We start from the raw sequence: 19,772 nt of genomic DNA on the forward strand, positions 1-19,772 counted from the left end.
AATTCCTCAGTCAAATTCCAAATGGTTCACCTTTGGCCCAGAAGACCATAACGCACAGGAACAGAATTAGGTTATTTGCCCGAAAGAGTCTGCTCTGCCATATGATTATGGCTGATATGTTTCTCAAACATATCAGCTGCCTTCTCCCCGTAACCCCTGATCAACTTACCAATCAATCTCTATCTTAAATACACTCAGTGACTTGACTTGGCCTCCACAGCCCTTTGGACAATTAGTTTCATAGAATTACCACCTTCTGGCTGAAGAAATTCGTCCTTATTTCAGTTCTAAAGAGTCCATCCCTTCTATCTGAGGCTGTGCCCTCAGATCCCAGTCCCATTGTTCAGTATACCTTTTCTCCCACTCCTGATGAGCGCAATTGAAACCTCACCTTCACCACTCGTTCCATGTTACCGGTAAAACCATTACTCACTCTCATCCATGTCATTCCCTGTGGAATGGTTCTCCTTGTCACTCTATTTAACTCAAGGGGTAGAGATTTGAAGTGAGATGGCTGAAAACTTGTTAGAACATTGACCATCATATTTATCAGATGGAAGGAAGCATGATTACGTCCTCCTCTCATCAGCAAGAATCGCTCACATTTCCAGGCTCAGTCTGTACGACAACAATAATTCCTGCCCAGTTAACTTTACCATTTACTCGTTTTTAACTATTGGACATTATAACACTCCTAAAAGATAGTCTGTGATTTTTAAGAATAATTCCTCAACATAAATATCAATTGCTGTCAAATCCGGGTTGATAGATTTCTGTTAGTGATAGATATTGTTTGTATTAAAAGTCATTCTTGGGATGTGGGCATCATTTGCTAGGCCATCTTTTATATTGTCCATCACCGATTTCCCTGGAGAAGATATTGGTGAGTTATCTTGTCAAACTGTTGCAGTTCTTGATTTAAAGGGCCACCCACGGAAGGAGTTCCCGGACCCTGACTGATAGGGGAGGGACAGCAATATAATTCCAAATTAGGATGATGTGTGGCTTGGAAGGGAAGCCACTGATGATGGTGTTCCCATGCATTGGCTGCCGTTGTTCTTCTGAATGTTAGAAGTCATGTGTTTGGAAGGTATTGTCAAAGATGTTTTGGGAATTTGCTTGTAGATAGTACAAGTTGCTTCTTGTTAGTGTCAGTGGTGAGGGGATTGAATATGGAAGTTGGGGTGCCAAACAAGCAGGCTGCTGTGTCTCGGACATGATTTGGAGATGCTCGTGTTGGACTCGGGTGTACAAAGTTAAAAATCACACAACACCAGGTTATAGTCCAACAGTGCTTCCAATTAAACCTGTTGGACATCAACCCAGTGTTGTGTGATTTTTAACTGTGTCTTGGACAAGCTGCTCAAGTGCTAGTGGAGCTGCACTCATCCAGATCAGTGGAGAGTATTCTGTCACACTCCTGACTTGTGCCTTGCAGATGGCTTTGAGAAGACATATGACTAATTACTCACTCGCTACAGAATTCTGAACTTCTGACCTGCTCTTGTAGCCACAGTATTTCTATGGCTAGTTCAATTCTATTTCTGGTCAAGGATAACCGCCAAGAAGTTGATATGGGGCAGATTTAGAAATGGTAATGCCGTTCAATGTTAAGGGGCACTTTTCATGTTCAATATGCTTAGTGCCTGGCACATGTGTGAAGCAAAGACAAAAACTGTTTGATAGAGCTAGGTCACACATCACCTAAGATATCATTGCATGTTAGGACAGAATTTCACTGTTAAACAGCCTAATTCCATTCCTATGACTGATCGACACACTTTCTAATGTGCATTGTTTAAATAAAACAAGGAAAATGTTAAAAGGCTGGCCTAATCTATTTGCCTTGATTCGATAACAGCAGCCTTACTTCTGAGTTCAAGCCCATCTTGAGCACATAACGCAGTATGACTCTTCAATGTAACACTGATTTGGAAGTGCCGGTGTTGGACTGGGCTGGACGAAATTAAAAATCACACAAAACCAGGTTATGGTCCAACAGATTTATTTGGAAGCACTAGCTTTTGAAGCGCTGCCCCTTCATCAAGTGATTGTGCTGCATGATCATCTTGGAGATCTTTCCACTTTGAGCTGGCAGTTAGTGGTATCGATGGTAGTCATGATTTGGAGGTGCCGGTGTGGATTTGGTTGGAGGAGCACAACCGCCTGATGAAGAAGCAGCGCTTTGAAAGCTAGTGCCTCCAAATAAACCTATTGGACTATAACCTGGTGTTGTGTCATTTTTAACAATGTAACTTTGAAGGAATGCTGCATTGAGGTGTGGTTTTTGTAAGAGTTCAAACTCCAACCCATCTTTTCTGTCAGAGTGATGTAAAATATCCATTGGCACAATTCAAAGAGCAGCAGAGGATTTGGTCTCATGTCAATCGTTATCCTTGAACCAATGTCAGTAAAGATGCCTGGGACCTCTCTGTGCACAAGTTAGCTGTCATTCTTCCCATATTGCAACCATGCCTATAGGATCAAATATGAAATATTTTGATGACATGAATTTGTTTGGAAACATTAAGTTGTGAAAGATGCTTTATATCATACACACACATTCATTATTTCTTTTTGAGAAACAATATTTCCTCTTGCAGGTGTATCTGAGTTTCTGCCTTTCAGGTGGATTCAGTGCTTGTCTTTATTGAATTTGTAAAGCAGTTTTTACATGATTTAACAATATCAGCTTCTTTTTTGCCCAGGAACAAACAACTCTTGAAGAATAATGCTTTGCTGAGAGCTAAAGGTGGATGTAGAGCAAGTAACTGTGTAGTGATTGGAGCAAAGTCAGTCAGATGAACCTCACAAAATACCGGTTCTCTGATAGAGGGTGTTAACCTGATGCAATCAGGGAGTCTTGGCTGACTGATATAAGCAGGAGTGTCAGAGGCTCTGATCACTCTAGGAGCCGGCTCTGTGCTAGCTGGTCAGTGTCATGTAGTCTGCGCATGTAAATAAAGGATGACTTAGTGATGGGATACTGGCATTTATGGACTCATTTTATAATGTATTGACATTTTTCCATTGTTTCGGAGGATGGCAATTTCATAAATAATCTGAATCCTTCAATTAACACCAGGGACAAGGACCAAGGAGAAACAAATTTAAATTTGCTTTCTCGTTGCAGGTAGAGGTGTTCATTGTATCGGACTTTATAAAGTACTAGAATGCACCAGCTACTAACAGCAACTGAAATAGCCCTGGTTAAAAAACCACTAATTCAGCACATTTTCTGTCAGCAACCGTAACCAGTTGGAAAATGGTTAAAGGATTTATGTTATTCTTTTCTTGGCTTACTTTTTAATCCCAGTCTCAAAGTAAAGCATCCAATGTTACTTTCTTCATTCTTCTCCAGCCAGGCAATGAACTTAACCAATTCAATAATCCAGTTGAACTTTTACAGCCCACATCATCCAACATTATTCAATCTTGATGGTTTTCAGTCAAAGACAGTAACATCTTCCACCTTGTGGAGATGAAATAGTACTGAGGACTGCATGGTTTTCTGCTGAAGACACTGCCTTATGCTTCAGCCGAGTTGCGTCAGAATTAATTGTATCTTTTAGTACCTATTATTAATAAATGCAACTAAACTGAGTGTTCTACCCTCTTCTGAAAAATTCACACACACTCAGGAGGGGAGGATTTCAACACCCCATAAATCAGTGTTTTTTTGTATGAAATAATGCAAATGTTTCCCTCCATTTTGAACATTCTGATTATCCTTAAAGATTTCCTCAATCCAAAACTCTCTGATACTGATTCTTGTGATCACTCACCCCTCTCCACCTTTCTAATCATCTCACCCACAACTGAACTTCTTGCATTGAGAGTTGACAATTTCTTCCCCAGCATAAAGGTATATAAGGGATAAAAGAATGACTAGATTAAGATTAGGACCAATCAAGGACAGTTGTGGGAAGTTGTGCGAGGAGTCAGAGGAGATAGAGGAGTACGAAATGAATATTTTTTGTCAGTATTCACAGTGGAAAAAAGACAATGTTGTCAAGGAGAATACTGAGAAACAGGCTACGAGACTAGATGGGATTGAGGTTCACAAGAAGGAGGTGTTAAAAATTCTGGAAAGTGTGAAAATTGATTAATCCCCTGGGCCAGGTGGGATTTATCCTAGGATTCTCTGGGAAGCCAGGGAGGAGATTCCAGAGCCTTTGGCTTTGATCTTTATGTCATCATTGTCCACAGGAATAGTACCAGAAGACTGTAGAATATCAAATGTTGTTCCCTTGTTCAAGAAGGGGACTATAGATAACCCTAGTAATTATAGACCAGTGAGCCTTACTTTGGTTGTGGGTAAAGTGTTGGAAAAGGTTATAAGAGATAGGATTTGTAATCATCTCGATAGGAATAAGTTAATTAGGGATAGCACAGTTTTGTGAAGGTAGGTCATGCCTCACAAACCTTGTTGAGTTCTTTCAGAAGGTGACCAAACAGGTGGATGAGGGTAAAGCTGTTGATGTGGTGTATGGATTTCAGTAAAGCGTTTCATAAGGGTCCCCATGGTAGGCTATTGCACAAAATACGGAGGCATGGGATTGAAGGCAATTTAGTGGTTTGGCTCAGAAATTGGCTAACTGAAAGAAGGCAGAGGGTGGTGGTTGATGGGAAATGTTCATCCTGGAGTCCAGTTACTAGTGGTGTACTGCAAGGATCTGTTTTGGGTCCACTGCTGTTTGTCATTGGATGAGGGGATAGAGGGATGAGTTAGTAAATTTGTAGTGCTGAAAGATGCTGTAGGTTACAGAAGGACATAGATAAGCTGCAGAGTTGGGCAGAGGGGTGGCAAATGGAGTTTAATACAAAAAAGTGTGAGGTGATTCACTTTGGAAGGAGTAACAGGATTGCAGAATACCGAACAAATGGTAAGATTCTTGGTAGTGTAGATGAGCAGAAAGATCTCAGTGTCCATGTAAATAGATCCCTCAAAGGTGCCACCTCAGTTTATAGGACTGTTAAGAAGGCATACAGTGTGTTAGCTTTTATTAGTAGAGGGCTTGTGTTTTGGAACCATGTGGTCATGCTGCAGCTGTACAAAACTCCGGTGCAGCCACACTTGGAGTACTGCATGCAGCTCTGGTCACTTCATTATAAAAGGATGTGGACGCTTTGGAAAAGGTTTTAGAGAAGATTTACTGGAATGTTGTCTAATATGGAGGGAAAGTCTTACGAGGAAAGGTTGAGGGACTTGAGGCTGTTATTGTTAAAGAGAAGGTTGAGAGGTGACCTAATTGAGACATACAAGATAATCAGGGGGTTAGATTGTGTGGACAGTGCAAGCCTTTTTCCTAGGATGGTGATGGCTAGCACAAAGGAGTTTAGCTTTAAATTGAGGGGTGATAGATATAGGACAGATGTCAGAGATAGTTTCTAAACTCAGAGAGTCGTAGGGGCATGGAACACACTGCCTGCAACAGTTGTAGACTCCACAACTTTATTGGCATTTAGGTCATTGGTTGGGCATATGGACGAGAATGGAATAGTGTAGGTTAGATGAACTTTGGATTGGCTTCACAGGGTGGTGCAACACAGAGGGCTGAAGGGCCTGTACTGCGCTGTAATGTTCTATGTTCATCCAGGTTTTCAATCTTATCCTCCATTGTCCTTTTCAGCATCCCCGAGGTTTCTAATCTGAACCTCTCGACTCTGCTCACCAGACAATGATCTACTACATGGGCCTCTGCCTGCCTGTCATTCTGACTGCCGTATGGTTTACAGGACCTGAACAGATCTGCTGAGCACTGCTTTTCAATGCCTGGGACACAACAGCTTCGAGGAGTACCTACATGAAGTTATTTGTGATGCCTTGGAAATCGTTTAGGTATTTCACATTCTTTCTTGCACGCCACCCTTTTTCTTTGCCTAGAAGTTGAAATCTAACTCAATGATTTCCCAACAGGACAAACTGGTTATAAGGAGACAGTGAGGACTGCAGATGCTGGAGATCAGAGTTGAGAGTATGTTGCTGGAAAAGCGCAGCAGGTCAGGCAGCACCCAACAAACAGGAAAATCTCTCCACCTCTGAGGCTCCCAGACTCATTCCTGATGAAGGGTTCCTGACCAAAACTTCAATTCTCTTGTTTCTCAGACCTACTGTTCCAGCAACATACTCTCCACACTGGCACGGAAACCCAAATGACCTGATGCCAAGTGGATGACCTAACGGAATAACCAATGGAGATCAGTTGTTTTAATACTATTAACAAAGTTGTTTTTAAATAAAACAGATCAAAAGATGCTTTTCCATAAAGGATTTAATGCCATTTTTTTTGAAAACACAATAAAAATGGATAATGACCAGTGCTCTTCACTGCAACAGAACACAGTCATTTATAAGTGTACTTTGACAGGATTATTAATAATGATTTTCATTTTAAAAATGGCTTTCAGTTATCTTATGTAATTTAAAGCTGCAATGTTTTCCTCAGAGATAAGAAAAAAGAAATCAAATTTTGCTTTTGCTAATTGAAAGAACATTCTGTGCCATTTGTCAAAATACAATGGAAATGATATCAATCAAGTATCATCTTTAATGTGGGTTCATCAAATTCAGCATCATAACGGATTTAAATCTCCAGTACACAGAGTAATTCTATCTCTGTTGCAATGTCTCTTCCCCCTCTTTCTCTTCCAAACGATATTTCAAGGTGACCAAATTGAATTTTTGTTTGGAACAGGGCAATTAAAAACTTTGATCCAGCCACAACTTTCATTTTCATAAAAGGGAGAAATACAAGTCACATTTTAACAATTTAGAGGCAAGGCACAGGGAAAGAACTAAAAATGGAATCTAATTAACATAGAGAGTAATTCTCTTATTTATCGACATGCTGTCTCCTAGTGACTGACATCCTCTGCAGATACTGGCAAGATTTTGACCTCTTCCATTGTACTACTATTTATCTCTTTGATTGTTAACTCATCTTTTAACTCAAAGTATCTATTTCCGTGAATCTAATTTTTTGGCATAATTCCTTTAATTGTCTTTGAAGACCTTACCTTTAATTGGCACATTCTGTCCTCTCTGTACCTTCCTGACCCTGCCAACTCCCTCTTGTTTTTAAATAATTCCTTTGCCTCTTTGACTCTGGTTCTGTGTTTCACTATTCCACTATGAAGTGGTGTGAGCCGTTCCTACTTTTACAAATTAAAGTTGTGATCAATCTCCAAATTGTGCTTTTGTAGATTTGTAGAGTTAAAGGGAAACCAAAACAATCAGGAAAAACCACTGATGCCAGCACAATCGATGTGTTTAAAATCTACAAAAAACAAGAGTATGACAGAAAGTAATCTCATTCATCGAAATAAAAGCAAAACACTGCAGATGCTGGGTATCTGAATTTTTTTAAAATTTAGAACGTACAACATAGAACAATACAGCACAAAACAGGCCCTTCGGCCCTCGATGTTGCGACAACCTGTGAACTATACTCAGCTCATCCCCCTACACTATCCCAAAATCATCCATGTGCTTACCTAAGGATTGTTGAAATCTCCCTAATGTGGCTAAGTTGACTACATTAGTAGATAGAGCATTCCATGCCCTTATGACTCTGCATAAAGAACTTGTCTCTGACATCTGTCTTAAATCTATCACCCCTCAATTTGTAGTTTTGCCCTCTCGTACAAGCTGATGTCATCATCCTAGGAAAACGTCTTTCACTATCTACCCTGTCTAATCCTCTGATCATCTTGTTTGTCTCTATCAAATCCCCCCTTAGCCTTCTTCTTTCCAATGAGAACAGACCAAAGTCCCTCAGCCTTTCCTCGTAAGACCTTCCTTCCAGACCAGGCAACATCCTGATAAATCTCCTCTGCACTTTGTCCAATGCTTCCACATCCTTCCTGTAATGGGGCGACCAGAACTGTACACAATATTCCAAGTGTGGTCGCACCAGCGTTTGTATAGTTGCAGCATGATATTGCGGTTCCGGAACTCAATCCCTCTACCAATGAAACCTAACACACCGTATGCCTTCTTAACAGCACTATCCACCAGGGTGGCAACTTTCAGGGATCTACGCACATGGACTCCAAGATCCCTCTGCATATCCACACTACCAAGAATCTTTCCATTGACCAAATACTCTGCCTTCCTGTTATTCTTCCCAAAGTGCATCACCTCACATTTAGCTGCATTGAACTCCATTTGCCACCTCTCAGCCCAATTCTGCAGTTTATCCAAGTCCCCCTGCAACCTGTAACATTCTTCCAAACTGTCCACTACTCCACCGATTTTGGTGTCGTCTGCAAATTTACTAACCCATCCACCTATGCCTGCGTCTAAGTCATTTATAAAAATGACAAACAGCAGTGGTCCCAAAACAGATCCGTGTGGCACACCACTCGTAAATGGACTCCAGACTGAATATTTTCCATCAACCACCACTCGCTGCCTTCTTCCAGAAAGCCAGTTTCTAATCCAAACTGCTAAATCACCCTCAATCCCATGCCTCTGCATTTTCTCCATCAGCCTACCATGTGGAACCTTATCAAAGGCTTTACTGAAGTCCAAGTATACCATGTCAACTACCTTACCCTCATCTACATGCTTGATCACCTTCTCAAAAAATTCAATGAGGTTTATGAGACTTTTTTTTGCCTGACTCCAGATCTGACTGGGAAGCTATCTGATTCCCACCCATTGATTGAGACTGCACTGACAATGTTGGTGTAGAGCAGTCTGATCCAATTATAGATTCCCTCCCAAAAGCCCATTTTGGAGAGAGCATCTCTCACTTATGTATGTGATATCCTGTCAAAGGCTTCCTCCTGGTCCAGGCTGATGAGGCAGGTGTCCAACCCTCCTGTCCACACTGATCATTTCATCTCCCCTGCCAAGTAAGTTCAAAAGAAACACAGCAGGTCTGGCAGCACCTGGCGAACAAGTGCTTACGGTTTTTCTTTGGTTAAATGGGGGTTTTGGTGAGTTACATGGGATTATTCTTGCTGCAAAACAGTATGGGTATTTTCACCAGACCTTACCACATCCACGGCATTCATTTGTGCTTAAGCCTTCATGTGTGTGCTTCCTGCACAGAGAAGTCGGGTTGTTACAATCCAAATGTACAACCCTTAGGTCCCAGCGGCAGATGTTCTCACCTTCTTGAAGAGGTATGTCCAGGTTGAAGGAGAAAGCACTGATGTGGTCGATCCTTTCGGGATCTGGACCAGTAAAAGACAGGTCAAGGTAACCCCGAGGATCGATGGCAGCGGGAACATCCTCCATCCACCCTCCAGCTTCGCCATTGGAGGAAGCAGAGGTTACCTGACGTACGCAGGGCAGCCGAAGGTGTGCCGAACCTGCAGGAGGTCAGGCCATATGGCGGCCGACTGTAAGGTGACCGTATGCCGAAACTGCAAGCAGAAAAGCCACCCGACCAAGGATTGTAAGGAGGCCAAGAACTGTAACTTGTGCGGAGAGGCAGGCCACATGTACAAGGCCTGCCCAAGACGAGGAGCCGCCACCTACGCACAGATAGCCGGAGGTGGCAACACGAATACGAGCCGTGGACCGACAAAGACCAGCAAGGCACCAGAAAATAGCATGGAAAAGGTGCCTGGAGGCACCCAGAAGGAGGAGCAGGCGGTAGCGGAGCAGCCGGCAGACAGCGGGGAGGTGCAGCAGCCGATACAAGCTCCGTCAAGGCAGACAGAGGAAATGGAAGAGGAGGAATCAAAAGAGGCAGAGGACTGGATCACAGTCAAAAATAGGAAGAGGAAACCTCTCGGGGGCCCCAAAGCCACCCATCGAAGGGGGAAGCGACACCTACAAGTCGAAGACGCAGGCAGCTCTTCCGATGGCAAGGACGGGTGCAAGAAGGGTCGTCATCAGAGGAAGAGACAGAGCGCCGTGGGGAGAAAGGAGGGCAGCACCGCCCAGGAAGGAAAGGACGATCCCTCTGAAAGGACGGGTAAAGGCCTCCCCCTACCCGGTGAGAACCAGGAGGTACCCACCGGCCCACAGCTCCAGGTATCTGGGAGCAGCAGTCCTATGACAGCCCTGCTGTCAGACGGAGAACTGGTCAGTGCGGACCATGGGCCCAACACGAAGACACCAGAGTGGGGTAATGGCCCCAGCGCGGAGCTGGACAGTTACCTCAGCCCTGGGAAGGTCCATCAGTTTGCCGCCACCACGGGGATGCACGCAGCTACCCCAGAGGGGCAAGACCAGCAGCAAATGGACACCAGTAAACCTGTAAACTGTTAAAATGGGGTTCAAAATTGCTAGCATCAATGTGCGTAGCATCAAATCGGCTACGTGATGTGGTTCTATGATGGCCTTCCTGGCCAGCGTCAAAGCCGATGTCCTGTTTCTGCAGGAGTGTGGGATACCGCACCTCAGCAGTTACAGGAGGTGGTCGAGCTTGTGGGCCCATGGGCCATCAGTGTGGTCAGGAGGCAACGATAACCGCTCCTCAGGCCTAGGAATCCTGTTGCAGGGTGGCAACCTCACCATCTCTGAGGTTAAGGAGGTGGTGGGCGGGCGCCTCCTTGTCGCAGATGTTAAATACAGAAATGCTTCTCTGTGTTCTTCTTCTGGTGGTCTTCTCTGACCACTGCCTCCTGCTGGCCGACTGTCACCTATAGGACGAGCAGCAGGTGGGTAAGGGAATGTGGAAACTGAACACTAAGCTGTTGACCCCGGGAAACATCGAGGAGCTCAAGAGGGATTACGCAGGTTGGAGAACCGCGAAGCCCCTCTTTGAGTCTCCAGCAGACTGGTGGGAAACAGTAAAAGGGAACATCAAGAGGTTCTTCATCCTCAAAGATGTTCAGGAGGCGAGAGAGAGGCGGGGAAAACTGTTCCAACTCCAGAAAAGTATGCAAAACCTGCTCCTGCTGCAGACGTTGGGGGTCGATGTCACGGAGGACCTCAAGGAGGTGAAGAGCCAGCAAGCCTCGCTCTTTGCCTCAGAGGCCTCCAAGATAATCTTCCGGTCCAGGGTCCGCTCGGTGGAGCAGGACGAGACGTGCTCACGTTTCTTCTTCCAAAAGGTGCACAAAGAGAGCTCCGTGCTCAGCAGCCTGATGGAAGAAGATAGCTCGGTAATGTCATCTCAGGCTGACGTCATGAGGATCAGCAAATCCTTCGATGCCATCCTGTATGACGCAAAGCCAACTGACAGCGCGGCCTCCCAGTCATTCCTGTCCTCTATCATGGAGGTCCTAGATGATGGAACATGAGAGAGGCTGGACCAGCCGCTATCTCTGGATGAGCTGACCATGGCCCTCGAGTCCTTCGAAAAGAATAAAACTCCCGGAAGCGACGGCTTACCGGTCGAGATCTATTCCGCTCTTTGGGACTTGATTGGCCGGGACCTGCTGGAGGTGTATGCCGGTATGCTTCAGGCTGGTACCCTGAGTGAATCCATGAGGAAAGGCATCATCACCCTCATCTACATGCAGAAGGGGGAGAAGGACGAAATTAGAAATTGGAGACCGATCTCACTGTTAAACACAGACTACAAAATCTTGTCAAAGGTCATCGCTAACCGGGTCAGGTCTGCTCTGGGAGCGGTGATCCACCCCGACCAAACCTGTGCTGTACCGGGCAGGAAGATCTCTGAGAGTCTTGCACTCCTCAGGGATACGATCGCCTACGTGCAGGACAGGGGAGTGGACACCTGCCTCATCAGCCTGGACCAGGAGAAAGCCTTTGACAGGATATCGCATACATATATGAGGGATGTCCTCTCCAAAATGGGCTTTGGGGAGGGAATCGAAAATTGGATCAGACTGCTCTACATCAACATTGTCAGTGCAGTCTCAATCAATGGGTAGGAATCAGATAACTTCCCAGTCAGATCTGGAGTCAGGCAGGGCTGCCCTCTCTCTCCTGCCTTGTTTGTGTTTTGCATAGAGCCATTTGCCAAATCCATCAGGAAGGATGCAAGCCTGAGAGGGGTGACTATTCCTGGCAGCAGGGGCCTACAGGTTAAGGCCTCCCTGTACATGGATGACGCCGCCGTTTTCTGCTCGGATCCGCTGTCCATGCACAGACTCCTGTGCATCTGCGACCAGTTCGAACGGGCCTCGGGGGCCAAGGTAAACCGAGGCAAGAGCGAGGCCATGCTCTTCGGGAACTGGGCCGACCAATCCTATATCCCCTTCACCGTCAGGACTGACCACCTGAAGGTGCTGGATATTTGGTTCAGGGGTGCTGGGGCGTGTGCCAAGACCTGGGAGGAGTGGATCAGGAAGATGAGACAGAAACTAGGCAGATGGGAGCAACGGTCGCTCTCCATCGCGGGAAGAAACCTGATCATCAGGTGTGAGGTACTCTCAGTATTGTTATATGTGGCACAGGTCTGGCCTATCCCCAGAACCTGCGCTGCTGCAGTCACCCGGGCCATCTTCCACTTCATGTTGAGATCAAAGATGGACCGGGTCCGAAGAGACACCATGTACAAAGACCGGTGCAATGGGGGAAAAAACACTTCCAATGCCACCCTCACCCTGATGGCCACCTTTGTGTGTGGCTGCATCAAGCTGTGCGTGGATCCCCGGTACGCAAATACCAAGTACTGAGGTTCTACCTGTCCCCGGTGTTGCGAAGGATGGGCCTGGTCTCGCTGCCGCGGAACTGCTCTGAGTAGTTGGACCGTTCCGTACCACCTATCCTTCGTGGAGAAATTTCTGAAGATAAACACCTTTGACCACAAGTCCATCAGGAAGTGGTCAGCACGTAGCGTCCTTGAGACCCTTCGGGAAAAGGAGAGGGTGGATCCTGTTGAGTGGTTCCCTGAGCAGACTGTCAAAGCCATTTGGCAGAATGCCTCATTGCCAGAACTTTCCAACAAGCACCAAGACATGGCTTGGCTGGTGGTGAGAAGGGCTCTACCTGTGAGATCATTTATGCACACCCGGACTCTCTGCCGCACCGTACGCTGCCCTCGAAGCGGCTGCGGGGGGGACAAGACTGTCACACACCTCCTTCTGGAATGTGCCTATGCAGAGGAAGTCTGGAGAGGAATGCAGTGGTATTTGTCGAGGTTCGTCGCGAGCAGCGCCGTGACGCGGGACTCTGTGCTCTACGGCCTGTTCCCCGGGACGCACACCGAGACGAATATCAACTGCGCCTGGAGGATCATCAACTCGGTGAAGGACGCTCTCTGGGTGGTCCGAAACCTGTTGATCTTCCAGCTGAAGGAGTTGACCCCGACTGAGTGTTGCAGACTGGCACATTCCAAGGTCCAGGACTACGTGTTGAGGGACGTGCTGAAGCTTGGGGCAGCTGCCGCCAAGATGCGGTGGGGAAAGACCACCGTTTAACATCTCCCTGTCTAAAGAACATCGGGGGCCCATGCAGTCATTGGGCTCTGCTGACGCCTCAGCTCAATATATGGGCGTATGAACGAGAAACGCACAGACCTCTATGTAATAATAATAATTCTGAGCTGTGTATGTAAATGTGGACATATGTATGGCATTACCTAATGTACAGTCCATCAAATTATTTTATGAATATTTTATGAATAAAGTATATTTTTGAAATTAAAAAAAAAAGCTATACCACCTACTTTCATTTCGCAGAATACCTGCCTCTCTCTCATCCCAGAAGTGAATCAAACCACAGTAGGGCAGAATGAATCACTGGCACTGATTTGTCTGTCATTCAGCAATTAATGCTTTGATCTTTCCAAAAGTTCCAAAACAGTGCAACACTGTATAAAACAGTAATCACTGCTCCTAGAATTCGGGGAAATCAGCTCCAACACTGAAAATACCTAAAAAAAAGAGCATCTTTTACAGCCACAATTTTTTCCAGTTCTCTATCTTGGAATACCCAGAATTCTGAACTTAGAGGTTTATAAAATTATGAGAGGCATGGATAGGGTAAATAGACAAGGTCTTTTCCCCAGAATGGAGAAGTCCAAAACCAGTAGGTTTAAGGTGAGAGAGGAAAGATTTAAAAGGGACCAAAGGGACAACATTTTCATGCAGTGGATGGTGAGTGTATGGATCGAACTGTCAGAGGATGTGGTGAAGGTGGGTACAATTACAACATTTAAAAGAAATTTGGATGGGTATATGAATAGGAAGGGTTTAGAGGGATATGGACCAATTGCTGCTAAATGGGGCTTGATTCATCTCGAATATCGGGTCAGCATGGACAAGTTGGACCAAAGGGTCCATTTCCATGCTGTATGTTTCTATGACTCTATAATGCCAATCAGCAGAAGATCCCTGACTCTGACAGCAGGATCCAGACTGGTATCAGAGGCTGTCCTTGACCTTCTGTATCCTGAGTGAAGATTATTCCCGTCACTGATCCGTGGCCTAGAGACAACTGTGGCAGGTTTCCTGGCTTTGAATCTGCACTAGGTTGCACAGCAAGATATGTGTGATATTAGCCTGATATCCCTGTTAAGGGGGAAATAAAAGACAAGCCTAGATAAAATGCCAGGCAAGTGAGTATCCAAAAGGTTCTGATATCATGAGCACTGATCATGAGCACTGATATTGAGCAAAAAACCCCAGAGATTACAGCCTGATCTAGACAATGAATTGGGTGCTGTTCACAAGCATCAAGTTTTTTTGTTGAACAACTGCAGTAATTATTACCAGTGCAGCCAGAAGGGCAAGAGTAAACTACAGAAGCCTCCTGTAAATGAATCTGATGTATGCCATGAGAATTTATAGAGGTTGGCACATCAGATGCCAATGTCAATGAATGTTGGGTATGCATATCCAGTCCTAATACACCGTGCCCGGGATCTTGGTCTCCAGTGTCCAACATGGAGGTCCTTTGTAGCAAGTTGAACCTGCCAGAAAACAATAACACTTTTCATGTCAAGATTTCCTGATGACTCGTCTGTATGGTGAGGTTAGTAAAACTGCAAACTGATCCTACAAGTTGGGTTGTTAACAAGAAATGCAACTCATAACGAGTGTCAACTGGGAATTAACCACTGCTTAGTAAAAATCTCACAAAATCATTTGAGAAAAGTATACAAAATCTTGCAAAGGACTCATCTTATGTTGTGGCATGTCTCTCATTCTGGAGTAGAAGGTCCAGTTTCAAGTCCCACCTGCACTAGACATGCATCACAAGATCGCTGAACAGGTCAATTAAATTATATACAAGTTGCCGCATGACAAACTCAATGCCAAAATGGGCTTCACTAAACTATCTCACCTGATTCTGACACACATCACACCACAGTCCACATAATTCAGAGTTTAATATGATTCCACCCAATGTTTTGTGTCCAATATGAATCTTCTTCAGAATCTGAAGTTCAGATTTGGAAGAAGAGTTTTATTGGAAGTGAAACATCAATTCTGTTTCTAGCTTCATAGTTGCTGTTTCGGTGCAGAGTTCTCCATCACTTTCTACTTTTTATTTCAGCACTACATTCATCATTTTCATTTGCCATGCAAATTTCTGCCCAAGATTCCTCCATTTGCCCAGGCATCTGCTAATGTCCCAAATAACTGCTACATAATACATAATAGTGGCCAGTGTAATTCAATCCAGAACCACAGGTCACATCCAAGGTTACGGGGTAAGCCGTTTAGGGCTGAGATGAGGAGTGTTTTTTGATACCCAGAGATTGTTGAGCCTGTAGAATTCTCTGCCACGGGAAAGCAGCTGAGGCCAAAATATTGAATGTTTTTCAAAGAGGAAATGGATATAGTTCTTAGGATTTAAGGGATAAAAGGTATGGGGTAAAGTCAGGAGCAGGGGCTGAGTTGGATGAGCAGCCATGTTCATACTGAATGGCTGAGCAGAACCAAAGGGCCGAATAGCCTTCTCCTGAACACATTTTCTTTGTTTCTCATCTCCTTTCCTTTCCTGTGTTCCATCTGGTTTACTGGCCATGACAGTGTTGCTGATAGTGTGGATACAATCGCATAAGCCTAACCCATCAATAACAGTTTCTGCTCAATGACATGATTTCATTGTGCAGAGTCTCATGGAGGCACTGGGGGTCTCAACCACCAGTTGGAGAACTAGCATGAGTCCTGGTTCACCCTTTACCTTGATGGGCTGCTGTATCTCATTACACTCAGCCACTTACAGGGCCTGCAGTGGGCGTTCATCTGAGGTGAAGGGCCCCAGGCAGGCTGCAAATTTTATCCTCTGAGATCTACTAAAGACTGACAACGCTTTTAAATGGGTGCTACTGATCCGACACCCATTTGAGGCCTAGGAATTTCACTGGATAGCAGAAAGGAGGGAAGTCACAGGGAAAAAGGAACAGCATCAAGTCTACCAAAAGTGCACAGCCCATCCCACTGTTTCCAATGCCAGGTGGCTTGGTCAGCTGTTGAGTCCCTATGAACAAGGGATTCCCTCCAAAGACTACAATAAAATTTACACAACGTGGCCCTTAAAAAGGCAAATGGCCTCAAATTGGTGGTGATACAGGAAGGTTGTCCACCGACCTTTTAGCAATAGATGTAATTGGTACAGATGTATCCCCCTTATGTATTTCCAGTCTGTTAAATTCTCCACAGCATCAAAATCATCACAGGTGAGAGCACAGAAATTCATCTACCTGGGCTTGTCTAATAAAACGGAATCAGTTACCTGGCAATTGCAAATGTGCATCATTCAGAGTTCATTTTTGAATCTTAATTGTAAGAGTTATGTCAATTTAAATTGTAGACTGAGTTAATTTTGTGGGAGAAAGTGAGGAAACATCGACTCTCCTGCTCCTCGGATGCTGCCTAACCGGCTGTGCTTTCCAAGCACCACAATTTTTGACTTAATGTTGTGGGAGTCAGTTAAATATCTTTGCATCCTGATAAATTGCAAGACCATTCCAAATATAAGCTTGTTTTCACAATATGCACAGAGGTTATTACAAAGGAACAATTAGTTGGCTCTTACTAGAATGGCTCCTGTTACAATGGCTCTAATGAGAATGCCATCTTGGGACTTCAAGCTAACGTGTCTCTTGTTTCACTGATTGAAGTTCTTCTGTTTTCTTTCCTCAGCACTCATTTCTCACACTTAGCTACTAACTGATGTGGCTTATTAACCCTTGCTACCCTGTGCACATCATCAGGGGCATCCTGAACTCTAATTAGCCATCTCATACATAAAGATCACATGTTCAGTCTCAAATTAGCAATGCGCAGAATGTCTGATTAATCATTGGTTTCTTAAGAGTGATGGTCATCTTACTGAGTTTACCTCCTATTATTTCCTGTCTCCTTAAGGCATCAAACCTTATTACTCTGGTGGGTTAACAAAATAGCATTTCACGATATACCCAAATACATAAAGATTAAAGTCATTACAATACTATTTATAGATCTTAAGTACAATGTCATGTAGTTACAAAGCTATATGGATTTTAAATGTGAAATTGTTTCATTCTTTCAACTTCAAAGTGATGAAATATTTGTCCTGTGCTGATAAAGCCAGAAAGATGAATCTCTTCCAGCATTTGTTTCTTGTGGCTTGAGGACATACGGTACATTATAATAAATTATAATATAGATATAAAACTACAGACAATATGATGTGACGTCAGTATTCTATTAAGTAAAACTGAAAATATAATTTGTTTCTTCACTTGTTGACCATTAAACATAACTAAACTATAAATACTTATTGAAAAATAAACTCAATCCTAAAATGGAGATTGATAGAAGGACTTACACATATTCCTGGAATGTAAGTGCCATCTGCTTCTGGTGCTCCATGAAGAAGAAAGCCTCTGAGAATCTTCTTACCTGTAGAGAGACATGAGTTTCTTTCATCTCAATTTTCTAAATTATTTCTTCTATTTTTACAGCATCTAATTTAATTGTCACCAAATGTTGCTTCTCTGCCTCGGCTATGTCACTTCACCAATAAAAACCTGCACAAAAACAGCCACTGAAGCATAGTACAATTTGAATTTCACAATTTAGCCTGTAGAAACAGTAATTACTTAGCAGGTTTTCAGTGTCAAAATAACAATAAGCCTAATGACACTCAGCGCTATTTATGTACAAAGTCAGATCAACGACAGTTCAATTACAAAAGCCAGAAGTTGCTTTGTTATCAGCTTTATGAAAATGGAATGTCGCTAACTTCTTCAAAATGCATGGCCTGGCATTTGGATGTTGTATTTATGCAGTAAATGAACTCATTACAGAATGTTAAATCAAGTTGTATCCTGATACCAACATGTTAACACTGCCAACTTTTCTCTCTGTCACTGATTTTAAATATTAAAAATGTGGAATTTAATTCCTTCATAGTTGAAATTATTAGGAGAAAGTGAGGACTGCAGATGCTGGAGATCAGAGCTGAAAATGTGTTGCTGGAAAGGCGCAGGTCAGGCAGCATCCAAGGAGCAGGACGATCGACGTTTCGGTCATGAGCCCTTCTTCGGGCTCAAGCCCGAAACGTCGATCCTCCTGCTCCTTGGATGCTGCCTGACCTGCTGCGCTTTTCCAGCAACACATTTTCAGTAGTTGAAATTATTGTCGACTTTTGAAAAAAATGCTTTGTTTTACGATTCTTTTCTGCCTTTTTTGTCTTTCTCATTGTTAGACTATTAATCCATTGACCCAGGTAATGTTCTGGGGACCTGGGTTTGATTCCTACCATGGCAGATGGTGGAATTTAAATGGAATAATAATCTGGAAATAAAAGTTTAATGAAGACTATTAAACCCTGCCAATTATCAGGAAAAGCCCATTTTGTTCACTAAAGTCCTTTAGGGAAAGAAATCTGCCATCATTACCTCATCTGACCTACATTTGACTCCAAGACCCACAGCAATGTGGTTGACTCTTAACTATCCACTGTACAGTTAGGGATGGACAATAAATGCTGATCCAACCAGTGACAACCAGATCCTATGAATGAATTTTTAAAAAACCTAGTCTTTCTTTCACTTCTGCTCATCACTCTTTATGCACCTGATTTAATATTGAATTCATCCACTTTCAGTTCAGTCATTGCACTATTAACTTTACAATCCTTCAAGGTGACTGGTTAAGCTGAGATACACCTGTTTGTCCTGTTCAGTAAGGTCCCAGTAATGTTCGTTCCGTCATTTTGATATCTTTGGCTTATACTTTCAACAATTTATGATGGAAACATTCAGAAACATGACCATACAAGATCAAGGCAAAAGTGAGGACTGCAGATGCTGGAAACCAGAGTTTAGATCAGAGTGGTGCTGATCTAAAGGGCTTTTGCCTGAAATGTCGATTTTCCTGCTCCTTGGATGCTGTGCTTTTCCGCCACCACTCTGATCCATACAAGAACAAGGTCTAACTATACCCAGCCACATCAAAATTAGCCCGATAAGTTCACTAACAAACTACGCACTATTTTGACTTCTAACCCTTGGATTCTGTTACTATAACTTCACAAACTTCCCAGCAACACACCAATCCTACCTCTACCTCCACCTTTATGGTACCAGAGAGATAGGAAATTTTTCATCACATTATTTAAACCAATGTCTCAGAAATGGAGAAACAATAATTTGACTAACAGTCATTATTTAGCCCCAATGTGCAATTTAAAATGTTTCTTAAATCCTAGTTAAGTGCTTGTATACCGTTTGCCACTGTGCTTTCTCTCTACCTTCAACACATTTAAAATACTGTAAAACGTACCATAAAAAGGCAGAAATGAATAGTAAAACAAAACAATGTTTTAGAAACGCTCAACAGAGCCCTCTTCTCTGATCAAACCAATATATTTCAAACAATATGTTAATTCAGGGCATTAGAACTCAGGTTCATGAGACAAATCCTCATAAAACCTCCAAGCTGATCTTGGTTGC

At 43.6% G+C, this 19,772-nt stretch overlaps 1 protein-coding gene across 2 annotated transcripts in view; it reads right to left on the bottom strand.

The window, feature by feature from the left end:
* The window catches only part of LOC132815497 (protein FAM135B-like), a 369,978-nt gene that overhangs the window by 80,716 nt on the left and 269,490 nt on the right, over nt 1-19,772 (bottom strand). For both annotated transcript variants that reach the window (XM_060824465.1, XM_060824467.1), the window contains exon 11: nt 17,642-17,715. In XM_060824465.1, coding sequence (XP_060680448.1) covers nt 17,642-17,715 — 74 coding nt within the window. The remainder of the gene's footprint in view (nt 1-17,641; nt 17,716-19,772) is intronic.

The sequence above is a fragment of the Hemiscyllium ocellatum genome, chromosome 4 (genome assembly GCF_020745735.1).
Source record: "Hemiscyllium ocellatum isolate sHemOce1 chromosome 4, sHemOce1.pat.X.cur, whole genome shotgun sequence".
Lineage (NCBI taxonomy): Eukaryota > Metazoa > Chordata > Chondrichthyes > Orectolobiformes > Hemiscylliidae > Hemiscyllium > Hemiscyllium ocellatum.